The sequence below is a fragment of the Oryctolagus cuniculus genome, chromosome 3 (assembly GCF_964237555.1).
Source record: "Oryctolagus cuniculus chromosome 3, mOryCun1.1, whole genome shotgun sequence".
In the NCBI taxonomy this organism is placed as follows: Eukaryota; Metazoa; Chordata; class Mammalia; order Lagomorpha; family Leporidae; genus Oryctolagus; species Oryctolagus cuniculus.
Window position 1 is genome coordinate 25,198,395 of NC_091434.1, and position 23,928 is coordinate 25,222,322.

At 38.5% G+C, this 23,928-nt stretch overlaps 1 protein-coding gene across 4 annotated transcripts in view; it reads right to left on the minus strand.

The window, feature by feature from the left end:
• The window catches only part of SPAG16 (sperm associated antigen 16), a 1,190,570-nt gene that overhangs the window by 275,170 nt on the left and 891,472 nt on the right, over positions 1–23,928 (minus strand). For 2 of the 4 annotated variants that reach the window (XM_051849131.2, XM_051849132.2), the window contains exon 14: positions 21,879–21,944. In XM_051849131.2, coding sequence (XP_051705091.2) covers positions 21,879–21,944 — 66 coding nt within the window. Of the gene's footprint in view, positions 1–15,101; positions 15,126–21,554; positions 21,630–21,878; positions 21,945–23,928 lie in introns of those variants that run through there. The other 2 variants (XM_070070225.1, XM_051849134.2) reach the window with 2 other exon arrangements.

The following is a 23,928-nucleotide window of genomic DNA, read 5'->3' on the forward strand; positions in this document are numbered from 1 at the left end:
ACTGGCCTTGGAGTTAGGAGCTAAAGGATTCGTGGGGGATAAACTATGCTACAGAGTGAAAAGGAAGATATGGGAAGAGAAAAGGGTAGATCACAGGCCCTGAGGCGGAAGCACAGAAACTTAGAGGACCCATGTATTTGGACTTCAAAGTCCTAGATTTTCACAAAATCAGGAAAACAAAAGTAAAATCCCAAAAGAAAATTGGTGCTGTGCATTAAATCTGTTCAAAAGGCTGTTATCTCGAGATCTTCCAGAAAATGCGAGTCATCGTTGCATGTAGATTGCTGGGAACAGAGAGATTCCCATTTCCACGGTTAACAAGATCTTCATGACTCCTAAACATAAATCTCCAACTCACACCTGTCTCCAGAATTCAAAATATTTCCAGCTACCCTCAGAACACCTCCATTTGAATGTTCTGCAAACACCTCAAAGTCAGTATGCTCAAAGCCAAATCGGTATTTTCATCAAACTTGATCCTTGAGCTGTAGCTTACATTTCAATAAAAGGCTCCACAGTCCATGCAGTCGCCATCACTTATTTCCCCCTTGTCCACCTCTCTCCTCTCCACCTGTACACTTCTAGTCTGCCTCCTCTGCATCTCATGTGGAGCCACACATATCGCATTCCCATCTTCAATCCAATGCCTATGCAGACTGTCTCACAGCAGTGATACTCAGATGGGGACAATTTTTCCATTCAGAGAACAATTGGTAATATCCAGAGACATCTTGCTCATAATGGATTCAACTGGTAGCGGTCAGAGATGCTGGTAGGCAGTTTACAAAGCCCAGGACTGCCCCTAATCCCTAGCCTCAACATGGCACTCCTGGTCCACAAAATCAATATTGCTGTGATAAACCCTGCCCTACACTAATAGCAAAGCATTTTTTCCCCTTTTTAAGTGCAAATTTGAGCACCTTCTTGATATTCTCCTTCTTGCCCATCCTATCCCCAAATTTCCCCAGATGTAACTGTTTACTATTCCTCACATACATTGCTTGCTCATGGTTCTCCTCCTGTTGTTTCAGCTGACTGGGATGCTTACTTCCTATTTCTTTCTCTGGTAAGTATTTGAAATACCCAAAGCCTAATTCACACACAATCTCTTGTAATGTCCTCCAGTTCACAGTATGTATTTCATCTCCTGCTCACATAGAATAAAATCAAAAAACTTACACACTGAACTTTAATTTTCTCTTACTACTTTTTCAAAAAAGAATTATCCATTTATTCAAAAGGCAGAGTTAGAGAGAGAGAGAGAGAGAGAGAGAGAGAGAGAGAAATTTCCCATCCGCTAGTTCACTCCCCAGTAGCCGCAAGGGGCTGGGACTGGGCCAAACCAAAACCAGGAGTCAAGAACTCAATCTGTGTTCCCCATGTGGTTGGCAGGGGCCCAAGCACTGCAACATGACCTACTGCCTTCCCAGGCACATTAGCAGGGAGCTGGATTGGAAGTGGAGCAGCTGGGACTCAAACCAGAGCTCATATGTGATTTTAGTGCTTCAGGTGGTGGCTTAACCTGCTGCATGACAACACCAGCCCCAGTTTTAGTTTTCTGTGTACATACCTGTCTTTTCCTCATAGACCTATATTATTTAATAAATGTGGCTATGCAATAGCTCAAATGTAACTACAGAGAAAAAGAAATTGACTTTCAATGTTATAAGTTTTGCCCTTCTCAGAATATCATATAGTTTTAATCATATAATATGGTATCCTTCTCAGAAATTGTCCTCCATATTTTTCATAGGTTGTTTATTTCATTTAGCACTAATATTACATTGTCTGAGTGTACTGTAGTTTATCCATTCAGTGAACAAAGGACACCTTGGTTTGCTTCCAAGTTTTGCTAATTTTGAACAAACCTGCTATAAATAACCTTATATAAGTTTTTATGTGGGCTTAAGTTTTCCCCACTGAATTTTACTTAACCATCTTTGACACTTATAAGCTGCTACCTTATACAAACAGAGAATACCTACTTTGTGTATATGTCTGGAGCCTATAATTTCATTCTAGTTCACCAAGCACAAAAACTAAGTCCTTTACTTGTTCAAATCTCCCACAATATTTAACATAATGCTTGTTGGCTTGCAGATGTTAAATAAATGGAAAGACAGTTCTGATAGAATCGAGGATAGATTGGACAAACTTCCTGCCTGCCAAATATGGTGCAAAATTAGTAGATTTCTTAACATGAAGAGGAGAGGGTTTAATAAATCACTAAGAGTATTTCTACTCTAAGGACAGTCTTTGAGACTAACATCTTATTCAAGGGGAAATGGAAATTTCTTACATGGCATATGAAATTAATGCATTCAGCCTTTGGCAATGAGCCTCTTCTAAAAGCACTAAAGATAAATTTTCTGACTCTCATGTGAGTTTACTTCATTTTGAGTGTCATTATTGGCATTATTTCAGATACTCATGTATGAGGTTTTTGCCTTGTAGGCCCTTGGTGTTTTCATCTGATGCGGCTTGTCATATTGCAACAATTTTTTATGATATATTTACATAGTAACCCAGTGTAATGTTGAAGGAGGGCTGTAGGATTTCTGGAATATGAGAGAATAAAGCAAAGTGATACAAAGTAAAAACTAAAGCTTAGTATTCAATATCTGAAGAGAGAGTGGTGTTAAATTTTTAGTTTGGCATCACTCTGCATGTCAAAGGAAAGAGTTCAGTATTGTTATTATTTTTGCAATCGAGTATTGAGCCACAGAGAATCCTTCAGGTTTCAGAAAGACCAGATATTGAAAATGAATTTGTGTTTCCTTAAACAGGTTTCCAAGTAATACATTCATGTTCTATGGTTTTTCTCAATTTTTAGAGGGATTGTAAGTGATTATCAATACATTTTGAATGGGAATTCAAAGGCTCTCTGGATTAGTCCCCTACAGATTAGAAAAGGAAAAGCTTGAGAAATTAAGGCATTGGTCTAAGCCTTCATACAAAATTCATTGCACCCAAGAAGAACTGTAATTCAGTCTTCCTGCAAACATACTGCCAACCTTTACCTTTTATCAGAGGGAAGACTGTAAGTTCTAAAAGGAGTGCTATCATCATTATAACCACATATGATCTGGTAATCTGTTGACACTTCAAAATAGATAGTACAAAAGACTCCCATGGCCTGCACATTGGAAGAGCAGGGATTTGTCTGAAACAACTGAAGAATTGGAGAAGACATGGAAACAATGGTTTACAAGGCTCTGGACTGTACATTAGGCAGGAAACAACAGTAGTCGCAGAGAAATCAGAATCTCCTGCAGTGAGCCATAAAAGAGTACTGTGCCATGTTAGCTTGACAGTTTCTTACCCATAGCAGAGGCAGAAGGAATGGAGTTAGAGCACAGCAGACTCCCAAAGGCATGGCAATGAAGCCGTGGGTTCAGGGATCTGGAGTTTACATCTGCAGCACAGAGTGTGGGAGATGCAAGAGTTGCACAAAGAGAAGGCTGGAGATCTGCACCGGAAAATCCCCAGGTATGCAGCCAAACATGTGCACTTGGGGAAATCACCTAGAGGACTGGGAAGAACCAACTGAAACACTAATGAACAGAGAAGGTGTTCACAAAGGACTGGGGATGCTGCCTTCCCCAGGTCATCAATATTTATAGGAATACAAAAGTACCTATCATCCCACAGGATTAATTTGATGAGTTTATGAGGTAGTGGGAAATATCTCCATTTTCTATATGAGAAAGCTGAGGCTATTTCTTTTCTCTTTTTTTTTAGATTTATTTATTAGAGAGGTAGAGTTACAGTGAGAGGGAGAGACAGAGAGAAAGGTCTTCCGTCCACTAGTTCACTCCCCAGATGGCTGCAACGGCTGGAGCTGCGCTGATCTGAAGCCAGGAGCCAGGTGCTTCTTCCTGGGCTCCCACGCAGGGGCCCAAGGACTTGGGCCATCTTCTACTGCTTTCCCAGGACATAGCAGAGAGCTGGATTGGAAGAGGAGCAGCCGGGACTAGAACCGGCACCCATATGGGATACCCGCACTGCAGGCAAAGGATTAACCTACTGCACCACGGTGCTGGCCCCCAATAGGCTACTTCTAATTCATACCCCTAGTAAGTGGTAGCTGGGATCTAAAACTCAGTCTGATTGACTTCAAATCTGCTAGATGAATGAGAAGAAAGCCAGGGATAAACTAACTAACACTCTCACTCTCTCTCTCTCTCTCTCTCTCTCTCTCTCTCTCTCTCTCTATATATATATATATATATATATATATATATATTACGCACTAGGTCTTTATTCTAAACAGTTTAATTTTGGTCTATTTTATTATTTCATTTTAGCATAGGACTTTGAAACCACCAGAAGCTGAGAATGAAAATAAGAGATGTTGTACAATAGGAAGTGAGATGTGGTTCATGGTGAACACAACCAGAGAAGCCTGAATAGAGTTTTGGGCTTTGTATTTTGTCTTTCCATTTTCCTATTAAATTAGAAAAATAAAATTGAACTAAAACATGCTAATAGCTGTCCCACACATTCTTAAGGCGGTTGTAATGACACAAGTATACAGTAATGTGACCTCTTAACTGGATAGTTCCCAAAACATACAGATATACACATAATGCATACTATTTATTTTTCTGAAATAATTGTAGTTTGAGGTATTTTTACCTCTGCCCATGATCTTGTGTTCATCTAAACAACTGTTTTAAACAAAGCACATTTGCCATATTTATCCACATTTGAATGAAGCCTGCACTGATGACCTTACTTCTTAAGGCAATCCATGATGGGTGATCCAACTTGAGAATTAAAGAACATCAAATGCTTCTAAGTATCAATCTAAGAATCATAGTAAATAATCTTTGGTTCATTTAGCATCTCTTTCCCACCCCTTATCTAGCATAGAATGTTTCTATCCCACGATTGATTTATTTTCTTTTGTGAATTAAGATTTTTGTTTTTACTTTTATTTAGCAAATATAAATTTCCAAAGTACAGCTAATGGATTACAATGGCTTTTCCTCCCCCATAACTTCCTTCCTGCCCACAACCCTCCCAACTCCCACTCTCTCTCCCCTTCCATTCACATCAAGATTCATTTTCAACGGGGCCATCAAAGAAGGAGGTACCTTTCTCTGAAGGGAGGAGAGAACTCTGACTTTGACTATGACCCTGTCGGAATAAGATCGAAGTCGGCAAATTCAAAAGGCTTCCATAGCCTTGGCAACTCATGACTAGAGCCTAGGGAGATTACTGATGCCATAAACAAGAGTGTCAAATTGTTATCTCAACAACAGGAGTGTACTTACTTCTCATGTGGGATCTGTCCTTAGTGTGTTGTCCAATGTGAAGTAATGCTATAACTAGTACTGAAACAGTATTTTTACACTTTGTATTTCTGTGTGGTTGCAAACTGATGAAATCTTTACTTAATATATACTGAATCGATCTTCTGTATATAAAGTTAATTGAAAATGAATTTTGATGTGAATGGAATGGGAGAGGGAGCGGGAGATGGGAGGGGTGCGAGTGGGAGGGAAATTATGGGGGGAGAAAGCATTGTAATCCATAAACTGTACTTTGGAAATTTATTTACTAAATAAAAAAAGAAAAACAGTAATATTGTCTTTCAACATATGAAAAAAAAGATTCATTTTCAATTATCTTTATGTACAGAGGATCAGTTTAGTTTATGTTAAGTAAAGATTCCAACAGTTTGCACCCACACAGAACATGAAGTGAAAAATACTGTTTGAGTACTAGTTATAGCATTAATTCCCATTGGACAACACATTAAGGACAGAGATCCTACATGAGGAGTTAAGTACACAGTGACTCCTGTTGTTGACTTAACAATTTGACACTCTTGTTTATGGCATCAGTAATCTCCCTAGGCTCTAGTCATGAGTTGCCAAGGCTATGGAAGTCTTTTGAGTTCGCCAACTTCGATCTTATTCTGACAGGGTCATAGTCAAAGTCAGAGTTCTCTCCTCCCTTCAGAGAAAGGTACCTCCTTCTTTGATGGCCCGTTCTTTCTACTGGGATCTCACTCACAGAGATCTTTCATTTAGGTCCTCTTTTTTTTGTTTGTTTGCCAGAGTGTCTTCGCTTTCCATGCCTAAAATACTCTAAATACTCTCATGGGCTCTTCAGCCAGATCCGAATGCCTTAAGGGCTGATTCTGAGGCCAGAGTGCTATTTAGGACATCTGCCATTCCATGAGTCTGCTGTGTATCCTGCTTCCCATGTTGGATTGTTCTCTCCCTTTTTTTTTCTATCAGTTAGTATTAGCAGACATTAGTCTTGTAAGATTTATTTTTTAATTGCCTAAGTGGTCAGACAATGGACATTTCGATCTTTAATTGAGCCCTCTGTATCAGTCTTGGCTCCATATTTATGACATATTCATCATTTTATTTATATTTCCAGGCAAAGTTTCATAAAAATAAATGCAATGGTGTTCACACATATCACTGAATTATGGAGACATTTTGGAATCCTGGTCTTTTCAGACTCCTAAATATTAATAAATTAGTATGAAGAACAAAAAAAGAAATTTGCACATAATTTTAAAGGATGATGAAATATCTTCTTTCAAAGGGCTTTGATAAAATGATTAGTCATTCATTAAGTATTGACTGGACAAGCTTTTCCTGTTAGCATGGCCTAATACCAGGTGGTAGTGAGAGGACAGGAGAACGGAATATGGAAATGGGTAAGACATGAACCTATACTTTAGTGAGCTCTAGAATCAAATTGGAGAAACTTTGGGAAAATTTCATAAGCAAAATTAAATGTGTTTTCATGTAACTTTCCATTTTAGAAATATTTGAAGATAGGAAAAAAGTAAATATGGGTGAATCTTTTATTCAGTACACTTGAAATATACATGCATTTTCTTCCCAAGCCTTCTCTATCCATGGCTACATCAATAATCTTTTTATTTCAACCTATAACTCAGCTCGCTTCCACTCTGTTTTTCTACTTACCAAATCAAGAAATGAAGCTTTTCTTTGGGGGGTTGAAATAAATAGCTTTTGATATTGTTGGAGCAGATTTTGCATAAATTTACATAAAATACTGAAGATCACTGGACCCCCTGAAGAGTAAAAACTAGCCACAGTTGAAACTGCATTTGAAGTAGTATGCCAGTGATGACAATTTTAAGGATGCAAGCACTTAAATTCATTAATCTGATGTCCTTTATCAAGAAAATAAGTCAGTTCTTTTATCTTCCCAGAGGATGAAAGGGAGAGGACAGAAAATGAAAACTAGAGGAGCTTCTGTTTCAGTGACCAGAAGTTTCAGAAGAATTTGGAATTTTGGATGTTGACATCAGCAGCTGATTATCTGCATTCTGCACAATTCTTGTCACATGTATTTCTTCCCTTGTCAGAAAAAGATAATTTTTTTTAAAACTTACCAAAGTGATCGCTGTTAAATGTAAGAGTGGGAATAAGAGAGGGAAGAGATGTGCAATTCGGGACATGCTCAAGCTGACTTACCTCAAACAGTAGAGTTAGAAACATACCAGGGGATTCCAATTCAATCCCATCAAGGTGGCATGTACCAATGCCATCTCACTAGTCCCAGTGATCAATTCCTGTTCACAATTGATCATAATGATAGGACTAAGAACCAAAGGGATCACATAAACAAGAATAGTGTCTGCAAATACTAGCTGATAGAATCAAAAAGGGAGAGAATGATCCAACATGGGAAGTGAGATACACAGCAGACCCATAGAATGGCAGATGTCCTCAACAGCACTCTGGCCTCAGAATCAGCCCTTAAGGCATGTGGATCCGGCTGAAAAGCCCATGAGAGTATTTCAGGCATGGAAAGCCAAGACACTCTGGCAAAAAAAAAAAAAAAAAAACCAAAAAAAAAAAAACCAAAAACAACAACAACAACAACTAACTAACTAAATGAAAGATCTCCACGAGTGAGATCCCAGTGGAAAGAATGGGTCATCAAAGAATGAGGTACCTTTATCTGAAGGGAGGAGAGAACTTCCACTTTGACCATGGCCTTGTCTAAATATGATCAGAGTCAGTGAACTCAGGGGGCTTCCATAGCCTTGGCAACTCATGACAAGAGCCTAGGGTGATTACTGAGGCCATAAACAAGAGTGTCAATTTGTTAAGTCAACAACAGGAGTCACTGTGCACTTACTCCTCATGTAGGATCTTTGTCCTTAGTGTGCTGTACATTGAGATTTAATGCTATAACTAGTACTCAAACAGTATTTTTCACTTTATGTTTCTGTGTGGGAGCAAACTGTTGAAATCTTTACTTAATATATGCTAAACTGATCTTCTGTATATAAAGAGAATCAAAAATGAATCTTGATGTGAATGGAAGGGGAGAGGGAGTGGATAAGCGGAGGGTTGCGGGTGGGAGGGACGTTATAGGGGGGAAGCCATTGTAATCCATAAGCTGTACTTTGGAAATTTATATTCATTAAATGAAAGTTTGAAAGCAAAAAAAAAAAAAACTTACCTAATTCAGTTCCACAAATATTTACATGAAAACTTTATCACTTCAAATTTCTAGTAATTTCAAAATAATCAATTTCCTAAGTGCTTGGATACAGCTTATTTTTAAATATGTATTTTTATGCTTCATGGAGAAATAAAACAAATAATCTAGCCAAGAGCAGAGTGAAGTGTTAATTACTGTTCCCAATAGCAATGTCCTTTTGGTCTTTGATCATTGCAGAATATATTACAAGTATGGTGACATAAATTCTGTTAGATCTGTTTTATTTATGGTAATAGTAACCTAAGGTGTTACTCTATTTGGCAAAAGTCTCTTCAAAGTGACCAATTATTATTGATTAATACAGTGCTCACTGCAATAAGATTGCTGGGATAACCTGCAATGAATTTATTTTCTCTTAATATGTACATAAGCACAGTCACATAAATTCAGAGTCGTTCCACTATAAAAATAGAGATGGTAATGTGTGACTAAGGTTTGTGTCATCATACTGCTTACACTACTGTAGTTCATGTTCAAAGACAGTAGGCTATATCTAGCTGTTGCTATGTTGGGGTTGATTGGGTAAAATATCCCCAAAACTATAGTTTGATTCATAAAAAACAGATTAGAGTGTAAAACAGCATATGAGTATATTTAACTAAAATGAATAGCCTTTCTAGGAACTAATTTTCTAGGCTGTGTTTCTGTTTATTATCCACAGTTTTTTCAAAATTCTAGATTTTTTTGCTTAATAGTGAAATAATCTCAAATATTTGATGATAGGAAATTGTATCCATGGAAGGCTCTTTAGAGAAAGCTAAGTTACAACCTCACAAAGGAAGTCTGTTTTTGCCATTTTGGGTACACAAAACGTAACATGATAGGGAAGCAATTCATACTTTAAAGCCTTCGTTTCTTCTGTAAATTTATATTTTAGTATGGAAACTAGGAGGCAGATGCTGCCATGAAAAAATCCTACCTCCCAGGCTAAGAAAAAAAAATTTAGTATGTTTGACCAATTCCAATATCAAGCCCCATCAAGGTTCTTTGTGTTTCTACATCAACCAGGTATTGACAGTAGAAACAAACGCCCTTCAGCTTGACTGCCACTCAGCTAGCAAGTCAGAGGCCGGCGCTGTGGCACTGCAGATAAAGCCACCACATGCAACACCACCAGCCCGTATAGGTGGCAGTTCAATTCTCTTACTCCACTTCTGATCCAGATCCTGGTAATGTGCCTGGGAAACAGCACAGAATGGCCCTCATACTTGGGCCCCTGTACCGTCAGGAAAACCCAAAGGAGACACTGGCTCCTGCTTCAGATTGGCTCACCTCTGGCCTTTGTAGCCATCTGGGGAGTGAACAAGCAGATGGAAGGTCTCTATCTCTCCCTACCAATCCACACCCTATAACTCTGCCTTTCAAATAAAATAAATAAATCTTTTTTAAAAAGCATGAAAACCAATACAGTTCCATCAAGGTTGCATATACCAATGCCATCTCACTAGTCCAAGTGATCAATTTCAGTTCACAGTTGATCACACTGATAGGTCTAAGAGTCAAAGGGATCACATAAACAAGACTAGTGTCTGCTAATACTAACTGATAGAACAAAAAAGGGAGAGAACAATCCAACATGGGAAGCGGGATACACAGCAGACTCGTAGAAGGGTAGATGTACTAAACAGCACTCTGACATCAGAATCAGCCCTTAAGGCATTCGGATATGGCTGAAGAGCCCATGAGAGTATTTTAGGCATGGAAAGCCAAGACACCCTGGAAAAAAAAAAAAAAAAAAAAGAGGACCTAAATGAAAGATCTCTGCGAGTGAGATCCCAGTGAAACGAACGGGGCCATCAAAGAAGGAGGTACCTTTCTCTGAAGGGAGGAGAGAACTTCCACTTTGACTATGACCTTGTCTGAATAAGATCGAAGTCGGCGAACCCAAAAGGCTTCCATAGCCTTGGCAACTCATGACTAGAGCCTAGGGAGATTACTAATGCCATAAACAAGATTGTCAAATTGTTAAGTCAACAACAGGAGTCACTGTGCACTTACTCCTCATGTAGGATCTCTGTCCTTAATGTGTTGTTCAATGGGAATTAATGCTATAACTAGTACTCAAACAGTATTTTACACTTCATGTTCTGTGTGGGTGCAAACTGATGAAATCTTTACTGAATATATACTAAATCGATCTTCTGTATACAAAGATAATTGAAAATGAATCTTGATGTGAATGGAATGGGAGAGGGAGCGGGAGATGTGAGGGGTGCTAGTGGGAAGGAAGTTTTTTGGGGGGAAGCCATTGTAATCCATAAACTGTACTTTGGAAATTTATATTTACTAAATAAAACTTAAAAAATAAAAAAGCATGAAAATAAGAAGAGTTTAGAAAAATACAGTACATTTAGATTTCTGAATGTAATGTAGACAAAGTTAAGTAAATTAGAAGAACCGTTGAGTTTTTTGATATAGCTTTGGGCGGGGAGGGGTGAAAGATGCAGCCTGGAGGTGATTGACAGGCAGGGCCAGAGATCTCTGTGAAAACTCCCTCGGGAAATTCCAGCCCATCTTGCTGGGAGATGTAACCTTCCAAACATTTTCCCTGCAGGGTCACTCTGGGTATACAAATTAACTCTCTGCCAGTGGAAGGGCAGATTCTCTTGCTCTGCCTAAAGTGTTGCATGTTAACTAGCAGACACTGAAGTATAGATTAACAGGGTCACATTCACCTGAGAACACACAATTAAGTGGGGAAAATTACCTTAAAGAGGATAATCAAGTTTTCTTATAATTAAGCTTATGAGTAAATGGGTGTGATAATTTTTCTTACTCTAATTATGTGATTCAGAGACAATGTATGGTGCATAGACATTATCCCAATATTTAAAATCATTTCTTATAAAAATGCTGTTTATCACACTTGTAGCTTTTCACATTTTTAAGTCACACACAAGTTGACTAAGTACAGTTAGTCATGAGAGAAATGCATAACTTTGTATCCATATGCTGGTGTTATTAGAACTTTTTTTTTAACTGTGACACTTATTTAACTGTGGCTTCACTAACTTAGAAGGTAATTTGACTACAAGGCCAAATATTCTGAGAATTGACATTATTTATATAAAATCATAAGTATATTTTGAGTTACTTTTGGCAGCTGTATGCTCAAAACCATTAAAGAGAGTCTGTAAGGTGTTTTAAGTGTTTACCTAAAATTTAAAACTAATGATACAAAGTAAATTTAATTTTGTCACAACTGGTATTGCTCTAACTACATTCTATGAAATATCCATGTAGGTCCTGAGCTGTACTGACTTTCTAATATTTTCTAATCAAGGAATATTTATTGATTAGATTCTATACCAAGATCAAGACAAAAAATTATGAGGTAAACTTATGTCACACAAAACAATCTATTACATGTTTCATAGCCAGAGCATTTTGCATAAACAAACATTTTGGGAACCATAGGTAATGCTGATTCTAGAATATTCTCAACTATACTGCATTTAATAAAATAAGAACAACCTAAGTTACTGATCAGTTATTTGTTACATGTAAGATATTCCCCTTCTTTACCTACCCTAGTCTACTTCATGCGGATGGAACTTCTCACAAAGGAACACCTTTGCATGTTCTCCTTAAATGTTTTTCTTGCACAGTCGCTTCCTGATCATTCTATTGTAAGCCCTAACTCTCACTTTGATACTTTTCCACCCTGATTTCTAGTTTACAGGCAGCAACTCTTTTCTTTAAGGGTTTAGTTTTTTTTTTTTTTTTTTTTTTAAATTTTATTTCAAAGGCAGAGTTACAGAGACTAGAGAGAGAGATCTTCCACCTGCTGGCTCACTCCCCATATGTTCCCAACGGCCAGCTCTGAGGCTTGCCCAATCTGAAGCAAGGAGCCCTGAGTTTTGTCCAGGTCTCCAATGTGGGTTCAGGTGCCCAAGAACTTGGGCCATCTTTCACTGCTTTTCCAGGTGCACTAGCAGGGAATTGTATTGGAAGTGAAGTAGCTGGGGCTTGAACTGGCACCAATATGGTATGCTGGCATCACAGGTAGAGGCTTAATCAGCTATGCCACACTGCTGGCACCAGCAATACTTATTCTTGAAGTATTCATTTGTTTCTTATCTTTTGTCTCTGGTTCTTACCAGAATATAAGGTCCATTAGGGCAGGACTTGCTATTCTCCATCACTGAACTCTCAGGATTAAGAATGCAGGCCAGCAGCTCTCTGCTATGGCCCAGGACTGCAGTGGAGGATGTCCCAAGTCCTTGGGCCCTGGACCCACATGGGAGACCAGGGGAAGCACCTGGCTCCTGGCTTCGGATCAGCGCAGTGCACCAGCAGCAGCGCGCCAGCCGCAGCGGCCATTGGAGGGTGAACCAACAGCAAAGGAAGACCTTTCTCTCTTTCTCTCTGTCTCTCTCTCTCACTGTCCACTCTGCCTGTCAAAAAAAAAAAAAAAAAAAAAAAAAAAAAAGAATGCAGGCCAGGATGTACTAAGCACTCGGCAGAGGCTTGATAAGTGGCGACTGTTACTGAGACATTTTCATACATGCTTAAAAAATTTAAGTCATCTGAAATACGCAGATAAATAGGTGATAGAAAATAAATTATTAACTTTATAGTCAAAAGGTTAGTGCAAGCAATATGACATAAGATGTTGCTTCTAATGTTCACGTATCCATCAACAAAATGACAAATACATGAAATCACCTCTGTCCAACTATAAGAGTTACTGCTGTTTAAAATTTGAAAGTGGGCAGTATAATGTTAAATGGACTTTTTCTTTAATGATTTACAGTGTTAAATTTCTAAGAATAAACAAAGTGGAAAAACAGAGAAGAGCTCTATCAATTTATCAAATCTGCTTTGTAATATTCTAATCATTTTTGAATGTCTGGTTATATATGAACTCCTTTGTTTTGTTTTACATTGCTTAAAGTTTCAAGTTTTTGCCAAAATTTATTCTCTTTGTAAATTGTGCAACAAGGTTATTTCAAGAAATATTTAAGAAATATCATATAGTATGGGATAAGCTTAACAGACACAAAATTATTTTTCAATGTAGCAACACTGTAATAATTTATATTTATATAAAATAACTTGTTACATATCCCTTAATTTTCTATTCTATTGCTGTTTCCAATTTGCCTAGATAGACAGAACCTGTTTTAGTCTTTTTCAGCACACACTTAAAAGTTTTAACTTATGCATCATCTAGGTGCAGTAATGAATAAGAACTGACATCAAATATCAATATTATTGGCCCAGCTAAATGGTAGCTGACATCAAGTTGGATGGCTGAAGAAGTAAACAAAATTGAAATTTTTGTAATGTGTAAATACTGCCTGACATCATTTGTCCTTCAGATGATCAATGGCATGACCTAAAGATTATTTGCATTCCTTTATAGGAAATGCCCAGGGATTGATACTAAATACTTTTGGTGTAAACTTGGATAACAAACAAGATTCAGAAACCAAAATTTCAGCTCTCTTTGCTAAAAATAGGGGTGAGGATAACTTTTTTAGGTAGACAATTGTAGGTATTTGCTTATCAAGGATTTAAGGAAAATAGAATGTTAATGTATTTAAGTCCATAAACTGGCAATTTAGGAAAAACAATTAATTTCTCCCAGATCAAATGTAAAACTCTGAACTTTATAATCATATGACACATATTGCTATGAAAGAGACAAAATATTCCTATGGCAACTTTTATCTTTTTTGTTAGTAAAAGTTAGCTCAAGTTTAACATAGTTACATGGTTTCCTATTTAGAATAATTTTAGAATTCTGTGTTCTTTTTATTTTTGGTTAAGGTATAAAATATACACTGCAACTTTGTGTTTGCAACATATGTCAAATTGAAAAACAGGATATAAGGAATTATGCCATATATATATATATATATATATGATATCTGTACGTGAGTTTATGTATATGTTCTTTTTTTTTAAGATTTTATTTATTTATTTGAGAGGTAGAGTTACAGATGGAGAGACAGAGAGAAAGGTTTTCCTTCCATTGGTTCACTTCCCAAATGGCCTCAAAGGCCAAAGCTGTGCCAATCTGAAGCCAGGAGCTAGGTGCTTCTTTCTGGTCTGGTATGGAGGTGCAGGGGCCCAAACACTTGGGCCATCTTCTACTGCTTTCCCCACCCACAGCAGAGAACTGGATTGGAAGAGGAGCAGCTGGGACTAGAGCCGGTGCCCATATGTGACACGGGTGTCGCAGGCGGAGGATTAACCTACTGTACCACCATGCCGGCCCCTATGTATATGTTCTTTTATTTTTCTCTGTTCTTTGAACTCAAACTGCTAGAAAGGAACATTAGCTCCAATAATAACAGTAATAATAACAGCAGCAGTAGAAATAATATTTTATAATTGCCATGTATTTTAAGTACAATACATTTATTATCTCATACTCATTGTCTTTTTACCATTTATTTTTCAGAGGAGCTATGATTTTCTTAACATACATTATGAATAGCAAAGTCAAAATACTAAAAGAAGTAAAATATAACTGGAATTGGGTAATTGTCCAGTGCTTCAAAGGGACGGTTCTGCTATGATGTCAAAGCAACTTTCTAAAAAACAGCTCATCTATCTCAATAATTAAATGACTTTCGTTTGCAGCTCAGCATCTAGAGAATCTGAAAGGACAAAAAAAGTGAAATAAATAAGATTGAGTGACACAGTGTTGTAATGACGCCGTGTGCTTACATTTGTTCAGAACTCTGCATTCAGTCATGTATTCATCACCTGTTTTGAGTACTAAATGTGGAAAATAAACCAGGCTACGGGAAAGCAGTGGAAGATGGCCCAAGTCCTTGGGCACCTGCTCCCACGTGGGAGACCTGCAAGAAGCTCTTGGCCCCCAGCTTTGGATTGACGCAGGTCCAGTTGTTGTTGCCAACTGGGGAGTGAATCAGTGGATGGAAGACCTCTTTCTCTCTCTCCCTCTCTCCCTCTCTCCACCTCTGCTTCTCACTTTGTATAACTCTGAATTTCAAATAAATAAATAAATAAAAATCTTTTAAAAAATAAACCAGGCTAGATACTGGAGATACTGAATTAAACAACAGAGAAACAATCTTTTTCTCACTGCTTTCCACTGATTTCCAGGACAGAGAGATTCTTGGGAAAAAAGCAAATAGACAAAAAGCCTCAAGCCAATTGCAAACTGTGACTCATCCTCCCACATCTATACATGATGAATAGGGTGGTATTTACCAGGCAGATATGTCTGGGAAAGGAATTAGGTGAGATGGTGGAAAAGTAAGAGCTTTAGAATTTTTATGTCTTAGGATACTTAGGCTGAGACAGCTAATGGTGAGTCTGATGACAGAATGGGATTTACTTAGAAATTATCAACATGTGGATGAAAAGAAATTAAGAAGAGAATCTGACATAGAAAATGATTTAAGATAGAATCTTTGTATAGGTTGGTATTTCGCAGTCAGATAACAGATAAGGGTCCAGTGCCGCAGCCTGGGAAGCAGAGGCCATGGGTAGTTCACTTCTCAGGAATCAAGAAAGGAGAATGTTTTAAGTGATGATAATGCAGAAATGGTCATTGTTCCAATAACATGAAAATCAGAAGCCATTTCAGTGGACTTGTGACTTGGAGTTCATGTTGGAACAGATAATAAGAATATTATATTGGAGATTTCTGAAAAAGTTAAGGCAGAAATAGCCCTGCCACTCAAAAACTCATAGAAATTGTGAATCATAATTTTGAAGAGAAATATGTGTGTATCTGAAATCAAGTAAGACATAATGAAGCAAAGGCAGGAAAATTTGAAAACAATCAAATAGAAATTATATGAAAATATAATAATGAAATAGAAAAACTCAACACAGAGGCGGGCAGTTGGTTACCAGTTAGGATGCCCACATTCCATACTGAAAAACACAGGTTTAACTCCCAGCTCTGTCGCTCCCCCATTCGCGGAGGAACGACACCGGACCCTGTGCTGTTCTTTTGTCTGGCCCTTCCTGGGTTAGCTGCCGTTCCCTCACTCGCAGAGGAACGACACTGTCCCGGGTTAGCTTCCAGCCCCTCCACCTCTGTGGAGGGGCTGCACCCCCTGCTGCTTTCCCTGCTTCCGTGGAGGAGCGGCACACCACCGGCCGGCTCTCTCAGGGGTTCCTCAGATGTTCCCTCAGATGTTCCTTGGTGCACATTGTTTCTCTCCTCCTTTATAGTCCTCTTCCACCAATCCCAACTCTGCTGCCCACACGCTGAGCACACTGCTCTCCTCCAATCAGGAGCAGGATCAGCTCCTGCAGCTTATCAGTCAAACTGATGAGGCAGCTGCGTAGAAGTTGTTTGGTCTCTCTCTCTCAGCACCATATTGTGGGAGAGCAGATGCACAGAATAAGTCTTAATTCCAGTAACTTAGTCTAGTCTCACTTGCTCCCCACACAGCTCCTCCTCCTGATTCCAGTTTCCTGCTAATGTAGATTCTGGAAGGCAGTTAATGGCTCCAGGAGCTGGGTCTGCCACTCATGTGGGAGACCTGGATTGAGTGCCTGGCTCCCAAATTCATCCCTTGATTCAGGGGTAATATGGGCATTTGAGGAGTGAACCACCACCCGATGGGAGCCTCCACCCCCACTTCTGTTTCTTGGATAATTTTTTTAAGATTTATTTGTTTATTTGAAAGGTAGAGTTAGAGAGAGACAGATCTTCCATCTGTTGGTTCATTCCCCAGATGGCTGCAACAGCCAGGGCTGGGCTGGTATGAAGCCAGGAGCCAGGAGCCAGGAGCTTCTTCTATGTTGTCCGCATGGGTGCAGGGGCACAAGGACTTGGGTTATTTTCTGCTACTTTCCCAGGCACACTAACAGGGAACAAGATAGGAAGTCTAGCAGCTGGGATATGAACCGCCACCCATATTTTTTTTTTTTTCCTTCACACTACTTGTTGAACTCTTCACTTAGTATAAGATTAATCTTAAGAGTATAAGGTAAACTGAAAATAGATCTTTGTAAAAATCATGAGGGGGAATAGGAGAAGGAGGAGAAAGAAGGGTAGGTGGAGGGTAGGATGGGAAGTATCACTATGTTCCTAAATCTGTATTTATGAAATACATGAAATTTGTATACCTCATTTGCATACCTTAAATGAAATTTAAAAAAATAAACTTTTCATTCTGCTTGTGAATATCTTTTTCCCATATAACTTTTTGAAAATATTGTTTTTTCTCTGTTGCATATCCCTGATACTTTTATATAAAAATAAATTAACAATACATAAAATAATATTAAACAATCTGTATAGGATCAGCTACTAGTAGATTCTCATTGGCAACAATAATGCCAGAAGAAAATGGAATACTAGAGTGAAAATAAAATAATGACATTTTCAGATACATGAACACCAAGAAAGTGTTCTATTTATGCACTCTTCCTAAAAGATCTATCAGAGAATATTCTTCAGCAAGAAGACAATGAAACCCTGAAGGAAGGAGGGAAAATGCATAAGTCAATTACAGGCAAACAAAAATAAAACATTTTGGCATATTTAATGAGTAACAACTGCTTTCATGATTAATTTCAAGGTGGGACTAAAACGTAGAAGAAAAATAATAATGTGGAAAATGTAAAAGTAAACTCCAAAAAGAGCTACTGGATGGCATGATGGAATTCCCTTTCCCACCAGAGAACAGGTCCACCTCCTGGAAACTGAGTAACTGTCTACCATATATGTTGGTTCCACACAAAGCTGCATATTGCAGTTTGGTTTTTTAAATCCTTCCTCATATTGAAATATTTGTCTATTCATTTTTTGTCCAGTAATTATGGTCAGCTTCCGTTTTTACTTTTACTTTTGCTTTATAAGGAGAATTACTTATAAATCCTTCATACTTCACCAAAATGTTTGATTATAGATGATTTTAAACCAAGGTTTAAAATAAATATCTACTTCCAGTGGAGAAATCAGTCAGAAATGAAGACATCAGAGCTCCGACATTATAACATGAAAACACAATGTAATTTACCTGGTCTTTAGAGCCACACATAAGTATTGCATATTATATACCTTTTTCTGTGAATCTTGATTTCTAGCTTGATAACATTGAATTTTACACAAATGATTTCTGCTTGCAAATCTATAATTATAGAATTTTCCTAAAAACACATTCTTGTAAATAGCTATACAGAACTTAAGCAATGATGTCTACCCCTACAGGCATCAAATAATCAGCAAAGCTCATACAAAATAATTAAAATATCTGCCTGCTGTATATTTAGTGTATTATGTATCAAATTTGTATGCTAATTTGTTTGGGTATGAACTATGTCACATTACCATGCCCTTGAAAGTCCTTGTGCTCTGCAGTCATTAAAAACATTTTTTAAAAAGTAATACAAGTGGCCCAAATTTTTATCTAAGTATGTGAGTTATCATGCCAAAACACAATTTTCTTAATAGTTAATAAATATATGTGCTTAACAAAGATAAATTAATGGACGATTTTCAATTAGAGTTTGAGTTGTTGATTTCGAGCTATGGTGTTATAATACTTTTGGTATAAACAAAATGTGTAAACAAAAACTGATTAGTCATTTTGTTGTTGGATATCTGAACTTCATATTCATCATCTTGTCCTAAAAATAATGTGTGTCTTCCTTGGTTATTGATTCAATAAATATATTTTGTATATTTCTGTTTTTATTAATTTTACTATTCAGAATATTAAATGGTTTATATTTTTCAGTTATGATATTACTTACCAGAATGCCTGACTTACAAAATATTAGTTTACTACATTTCAGTTTCCAGTTAATTTTCCTAAGGCATTTGAAGTTATAGCCATTTAATGGAGTTTCGGCATAACTATCCTATAGCATATGAGCCCACAGTGCATAAATGCCTCTGTACTCTCCTAGAAATAAAATTTTACTTGGTATCTCAAATCAATCTGTAATATGATACTGTTCAACTAATTGGCTCACTACAGTCAATTAAGCGGAATATTCCTTACAAAGAGAAATCTGTTAAAACATAATTGTGGTTGAGCCCATCATTAAAATGCTCAAGACTGACAACAGCACTAGCACAATTTCAGTTGAAGCCATCAACATTCCCCTGGAAGATATTACTTATACTGTGTATTTTTGCTCTTTCTAAAAGAATACTAATATGGTAGAAACAGAGTTTTGACAAGGTTGTTATTTTGAAGTCAGATGTAAGTAATCCATGAGATTTCTTTGTAGCTAATTGGGAAACAAACAGGACATGTAATTCAGATTCTCACTCTTCAGGGAACTTAGAGATAAACTGAAAACTAGATATAATCTAATCATAGAGTTTCTCGAACTTGAGCGGTCATCTATCTAGTCAAGTCACTTGGCATCTGAGAAGGAACAAACTTAAATCATCCTTCCATGATTGCTACATAAACCCTTTTTTAGACACCATCAGTTAGCTTAGCAACACAAAGCAATGTTTATAACTGTCATTGTTGGCAAAGTCATCCTTATATCTGCATACCTCAAGTTGCAGAGAATGGCCTGTGCCATGCCATGGCTCACTTGGCTAATCCTCCGCCTGAGGTGCCAGCACCCCGGGTTCTAGTCCCAGTTGGGGCGCCGGATTCTGTCCCAGTTGCTCCTCTTCCAGTCCAGGTCTCTGTTGTGGCCTGGGAAGGCAGTGGAGGATGGCCCAAGTCCGGGGCCTGCACCCACATTGGAGACCAGGAGAAGCACCTGGCTCCTGGCTTCAGTTCGGCACAGCGCGCCAGCCGCAGCACACCAGCCATGGCGGCCACTTGGGGGGTGAATCAACGGAAAAGGAAGACCTTTCTCTCTGTCTCTCTCTCTCTGTCTAACCTTGCCTGTCCAAAAAAAAAAAAAAAAAAAAAAAGTTGCAGAGAAAACATTTATAGTCTTGGTCTATCCTTTTTTTTTTCTTCAAGATTTATTTATTTATTTGAAAGGTGGAATTACAGAGAGGAAGAGGCAGACAGAATGACAGGTCTTCCATCCACTGGTCCACTCCTCAGATGGCTGCAATGGCCAGAGCTGTGCAGATGTGAAGCCAGGAGCCAGGAACTTCTTCTGGGTCTCTTACATGGCTGCAGGGGCCCAAGGACTTGGGCCATCTTCTGCTGCTTTCCCAGGCCACAGCAGAGAGCTGGATTGGAAGTAGAGCAGCCACACTCAAGTCGGCACCCATATGGGATGCCAGCACTGCAGGCAGCGGCTTTATCTGCCACGCCACAGCACCAGCCCCAGTCTATTTTTTCTAAACTGAAGAGAATCCCTGTTGCTTTTGGTTTTATCCTCCAGGTTTCCTTCTAAGTACGTTAGTTATTTTTATGATTCTGTATTAAAATTTAATGCAGTCTATATTCCACTTACTGTGTGAAGACCAAATTGGACAAAAGGCTCATAAAAATATGTTTAAGAGAAGGTTGAATAAAACAGAATTTCCCGTGACTCTTGCCACTGCTTGATATGTGTGTAGATATTTGTGTTTGTATACACATTTTAAATTATCTAGATTTTTTTCATTGTAATTAAATTTTAAATTTGTTCTCCTCACCATCTAAGTTACCATTTTTTACATTGGAAATTTGTTTAACAAAAATAAATCTACGGAGTGGGCATTCGGCTCAACCATTAAGATACCACTTGTGGGGCTGCCATTGTGACATAGTGGGTTAAGTAGTCGCCTGTGATGCTAAAATTCGAATATGGTCATGGGTTCACGTGGCTGCTCCACTTCCAATCCAGCTCCCTGCTAATGGCCTAGGAAAAGCAGCAAAAGATGGCCCAGGTGCTTGTGCCACTGCCACTCACACGGGAGACCCAAATGAAGCTCTTGGCTCCTGGCTTTGATCCGGATCAGTCCTGGCTATTGCAGCCATCTGGGGAGTGAACCGGCAGATGGAGGATTGGAGGATCTCTCCTCTCTCTTTTTCTGTAACGCTCACTTTCATCTTATCAATAAACAAACAAACAAGCAACTAAATAAAAAAAAAAAAAACAAAAAAACAAAAAAACAAAAAAACAAAAAACAGAAAAAGGATACCTTGAGACATCCAATTCCACATTGGAATGCCTGGTTGAAGTCCCAGATTCATCTAGCTTCTTGTTAATATACCCAGTGGAAACAGCAGGTCTTGGTTTAAGAATTTGAGTGCCTGTGGGTATATAGGGTACCTGGATTGCATTCCAGGCTCAGGACTTAGACCTTGCCCATCCCTGGTTGTTTGGAGGATCTGGAAGTGAATCAGTGGTTGGAAAAGCTTGATCCCTCTGTCTCTTTCTACCTATTTTCCCACCCCCACCCTCATCTTTCAGGTAAAATGGAAATTAACAAACTTAAAAATTTTATGGAACTAATTTTTATATGAAGCATTACAATGATTTCTTGAGAAATCTGAACTTACCTGAGGCGTGAAGGTGGCATCATTGATAGAATGCATGTGACCATAAAGTGACTGCTCACATTTACCCTAAGAGCAGAAAACAGAAATAAAATCAAATACCTTCTATGGTGATACACAAAAAGGCATTGAAAGATACATTTTTCAAAGTTATTTATTTATTGCCCCCCCAGTAATACATTCTCACAATAGAAAATAGAAGCCTTTTCTATTAACTAGCATTCAGAATCAGACAGGGTTATCCTGAGTGAGCGCGCCACAGGACTGGTAACTATATCAAAACTCTGCTGTTCTTACTTTTACATCATTGAACTGGGAGTGAACTCTCATCAAGTTGATTCATTTCATATTTCGCATTGTTTTCAAACTCTGGGAACGTGCACTGAAATCCCTTTTAGAAAAAACTGTTTTCTAGCATCGTTTTTCCACCACTGCTGGGGATGGGGGCAAGGTTCTGTTTTATAATTTTTATTTATTTATTTATTTGAGAAGCAGACTTATACACAGTAAGAGGGAGAGACAGAGAGGTCTTCCATCCACTGATTCACTCCCCAAATGGCAGCAACAGACAGAGTTAGGCCAATCTGAAGCCAGGAGCAGGAGCTTCTTCCAGGCCTCCCACGTGGGTGTAGGTGCCCAAATATTTGGCCTGTCTTCTACTGTTTTCCCAGGCCATGGCAGAGCACTGGATCAGAAGAGGAGCAGTCAGGACTAGAATCAGTGCTCATATAGGAAGCCAGCACCGCAGGCAGGGGCTTAGCCTACTAAGTCACAGCACCAGCCCCCCCCCCACCTTTTTTTTTAATTAAAGATCTTGGCCAGCGCCACCGCTCACTTGGCTAATCCTCTGCCTGCAGTGCTGGCACTCCGGGTTCTAGCCCAGGTTGGGGCGCCGGATTCTGTCCCAGTTGCTCCTCTTCCAGTCCAGCTGTCTGCTGTGGCCCAGGAGTGCAGTGGAGGATGGCCCAAGTGTTTGGGCCCTGCACCCTCATGGGAGACGAAGAGGAAGCACCTGGCTCCTGGCTTCAGTTTGGCACAGTGTGCCCGTCATAGTGGCAATTTGGGGGGTGAACCAACAGAAAAAGAAGACCGTTTTCTCTGTCTCTCTCCAACTCTGCCTATCACACACACACACACACACACAAAAAGATCTTATCATTTTTAGTTCACAATTAATACTACAATAGCATAAACTGTCATAAAATGTATATAGTGGTATTTGCAATAAAGAATAAACACTTGCTTTTGTGAAATTCATACTTCATATTTATCCATTCAATTTATCATTTCCAAGCAATAACTAAAATTAAAATTGACTGTATAATTTTCTGAACTTAAGTTTAAATGCTTCCAGGAAAGACAGACTTATTACAATGGGGATCCATATAGGAGATGTTTGCTTTGTACATCAAGGTACAAAGGGGTTTTTTGACAGTCTTTTGAAAATATCCCCAATTCCATTGCAGAACCAGAGAAAAGTTGTGTCTGGGTGGCTTTTTGGAGATTCTTGCCATCAAATCAGGTTTTACTCAGCAATTTATTCATTTAATAAATATTTTTCAGCAATTAAGGTGTACCAGGTACAATGCTAGATGCTTAGGATATGTCAACAAATAAATCAAAGAACCTGGTTCTTTATGAACCTTCTATGGTAGTTGGAAGAGATAGACATTGTGTTAAAAAGGTATATTATGTGTTAGGAGATAGAACTGAGTGTGAGAAGAAAATGTCAGGCAAGATTAGGGACATGATAAGTTAGTTTCGGGTTTGAGGGGCCAAAGGCAAATCTGTACAGTAGAGTTATCCAGTTTGGCCTCACTCAGAAGGTAAAGTTAGAACAAGGAAGGACTAAACCTTGTACAGTCCAGTAGACACTGGGAGAAAATGTCTTCCAGGTGGAAAGTTCTCGGTTGGGAATCTGCTTGTCATGTTTGTGGAACAAGGAAGCCAGTGGGGCTGGAGAGAAACCAGGAGGCTTCCTCTCATTTTATTCACTGTCTTGTATCTACCTTAAAACTTTCAAGGCTGAGAGAACCATAACAGAAGACTACAA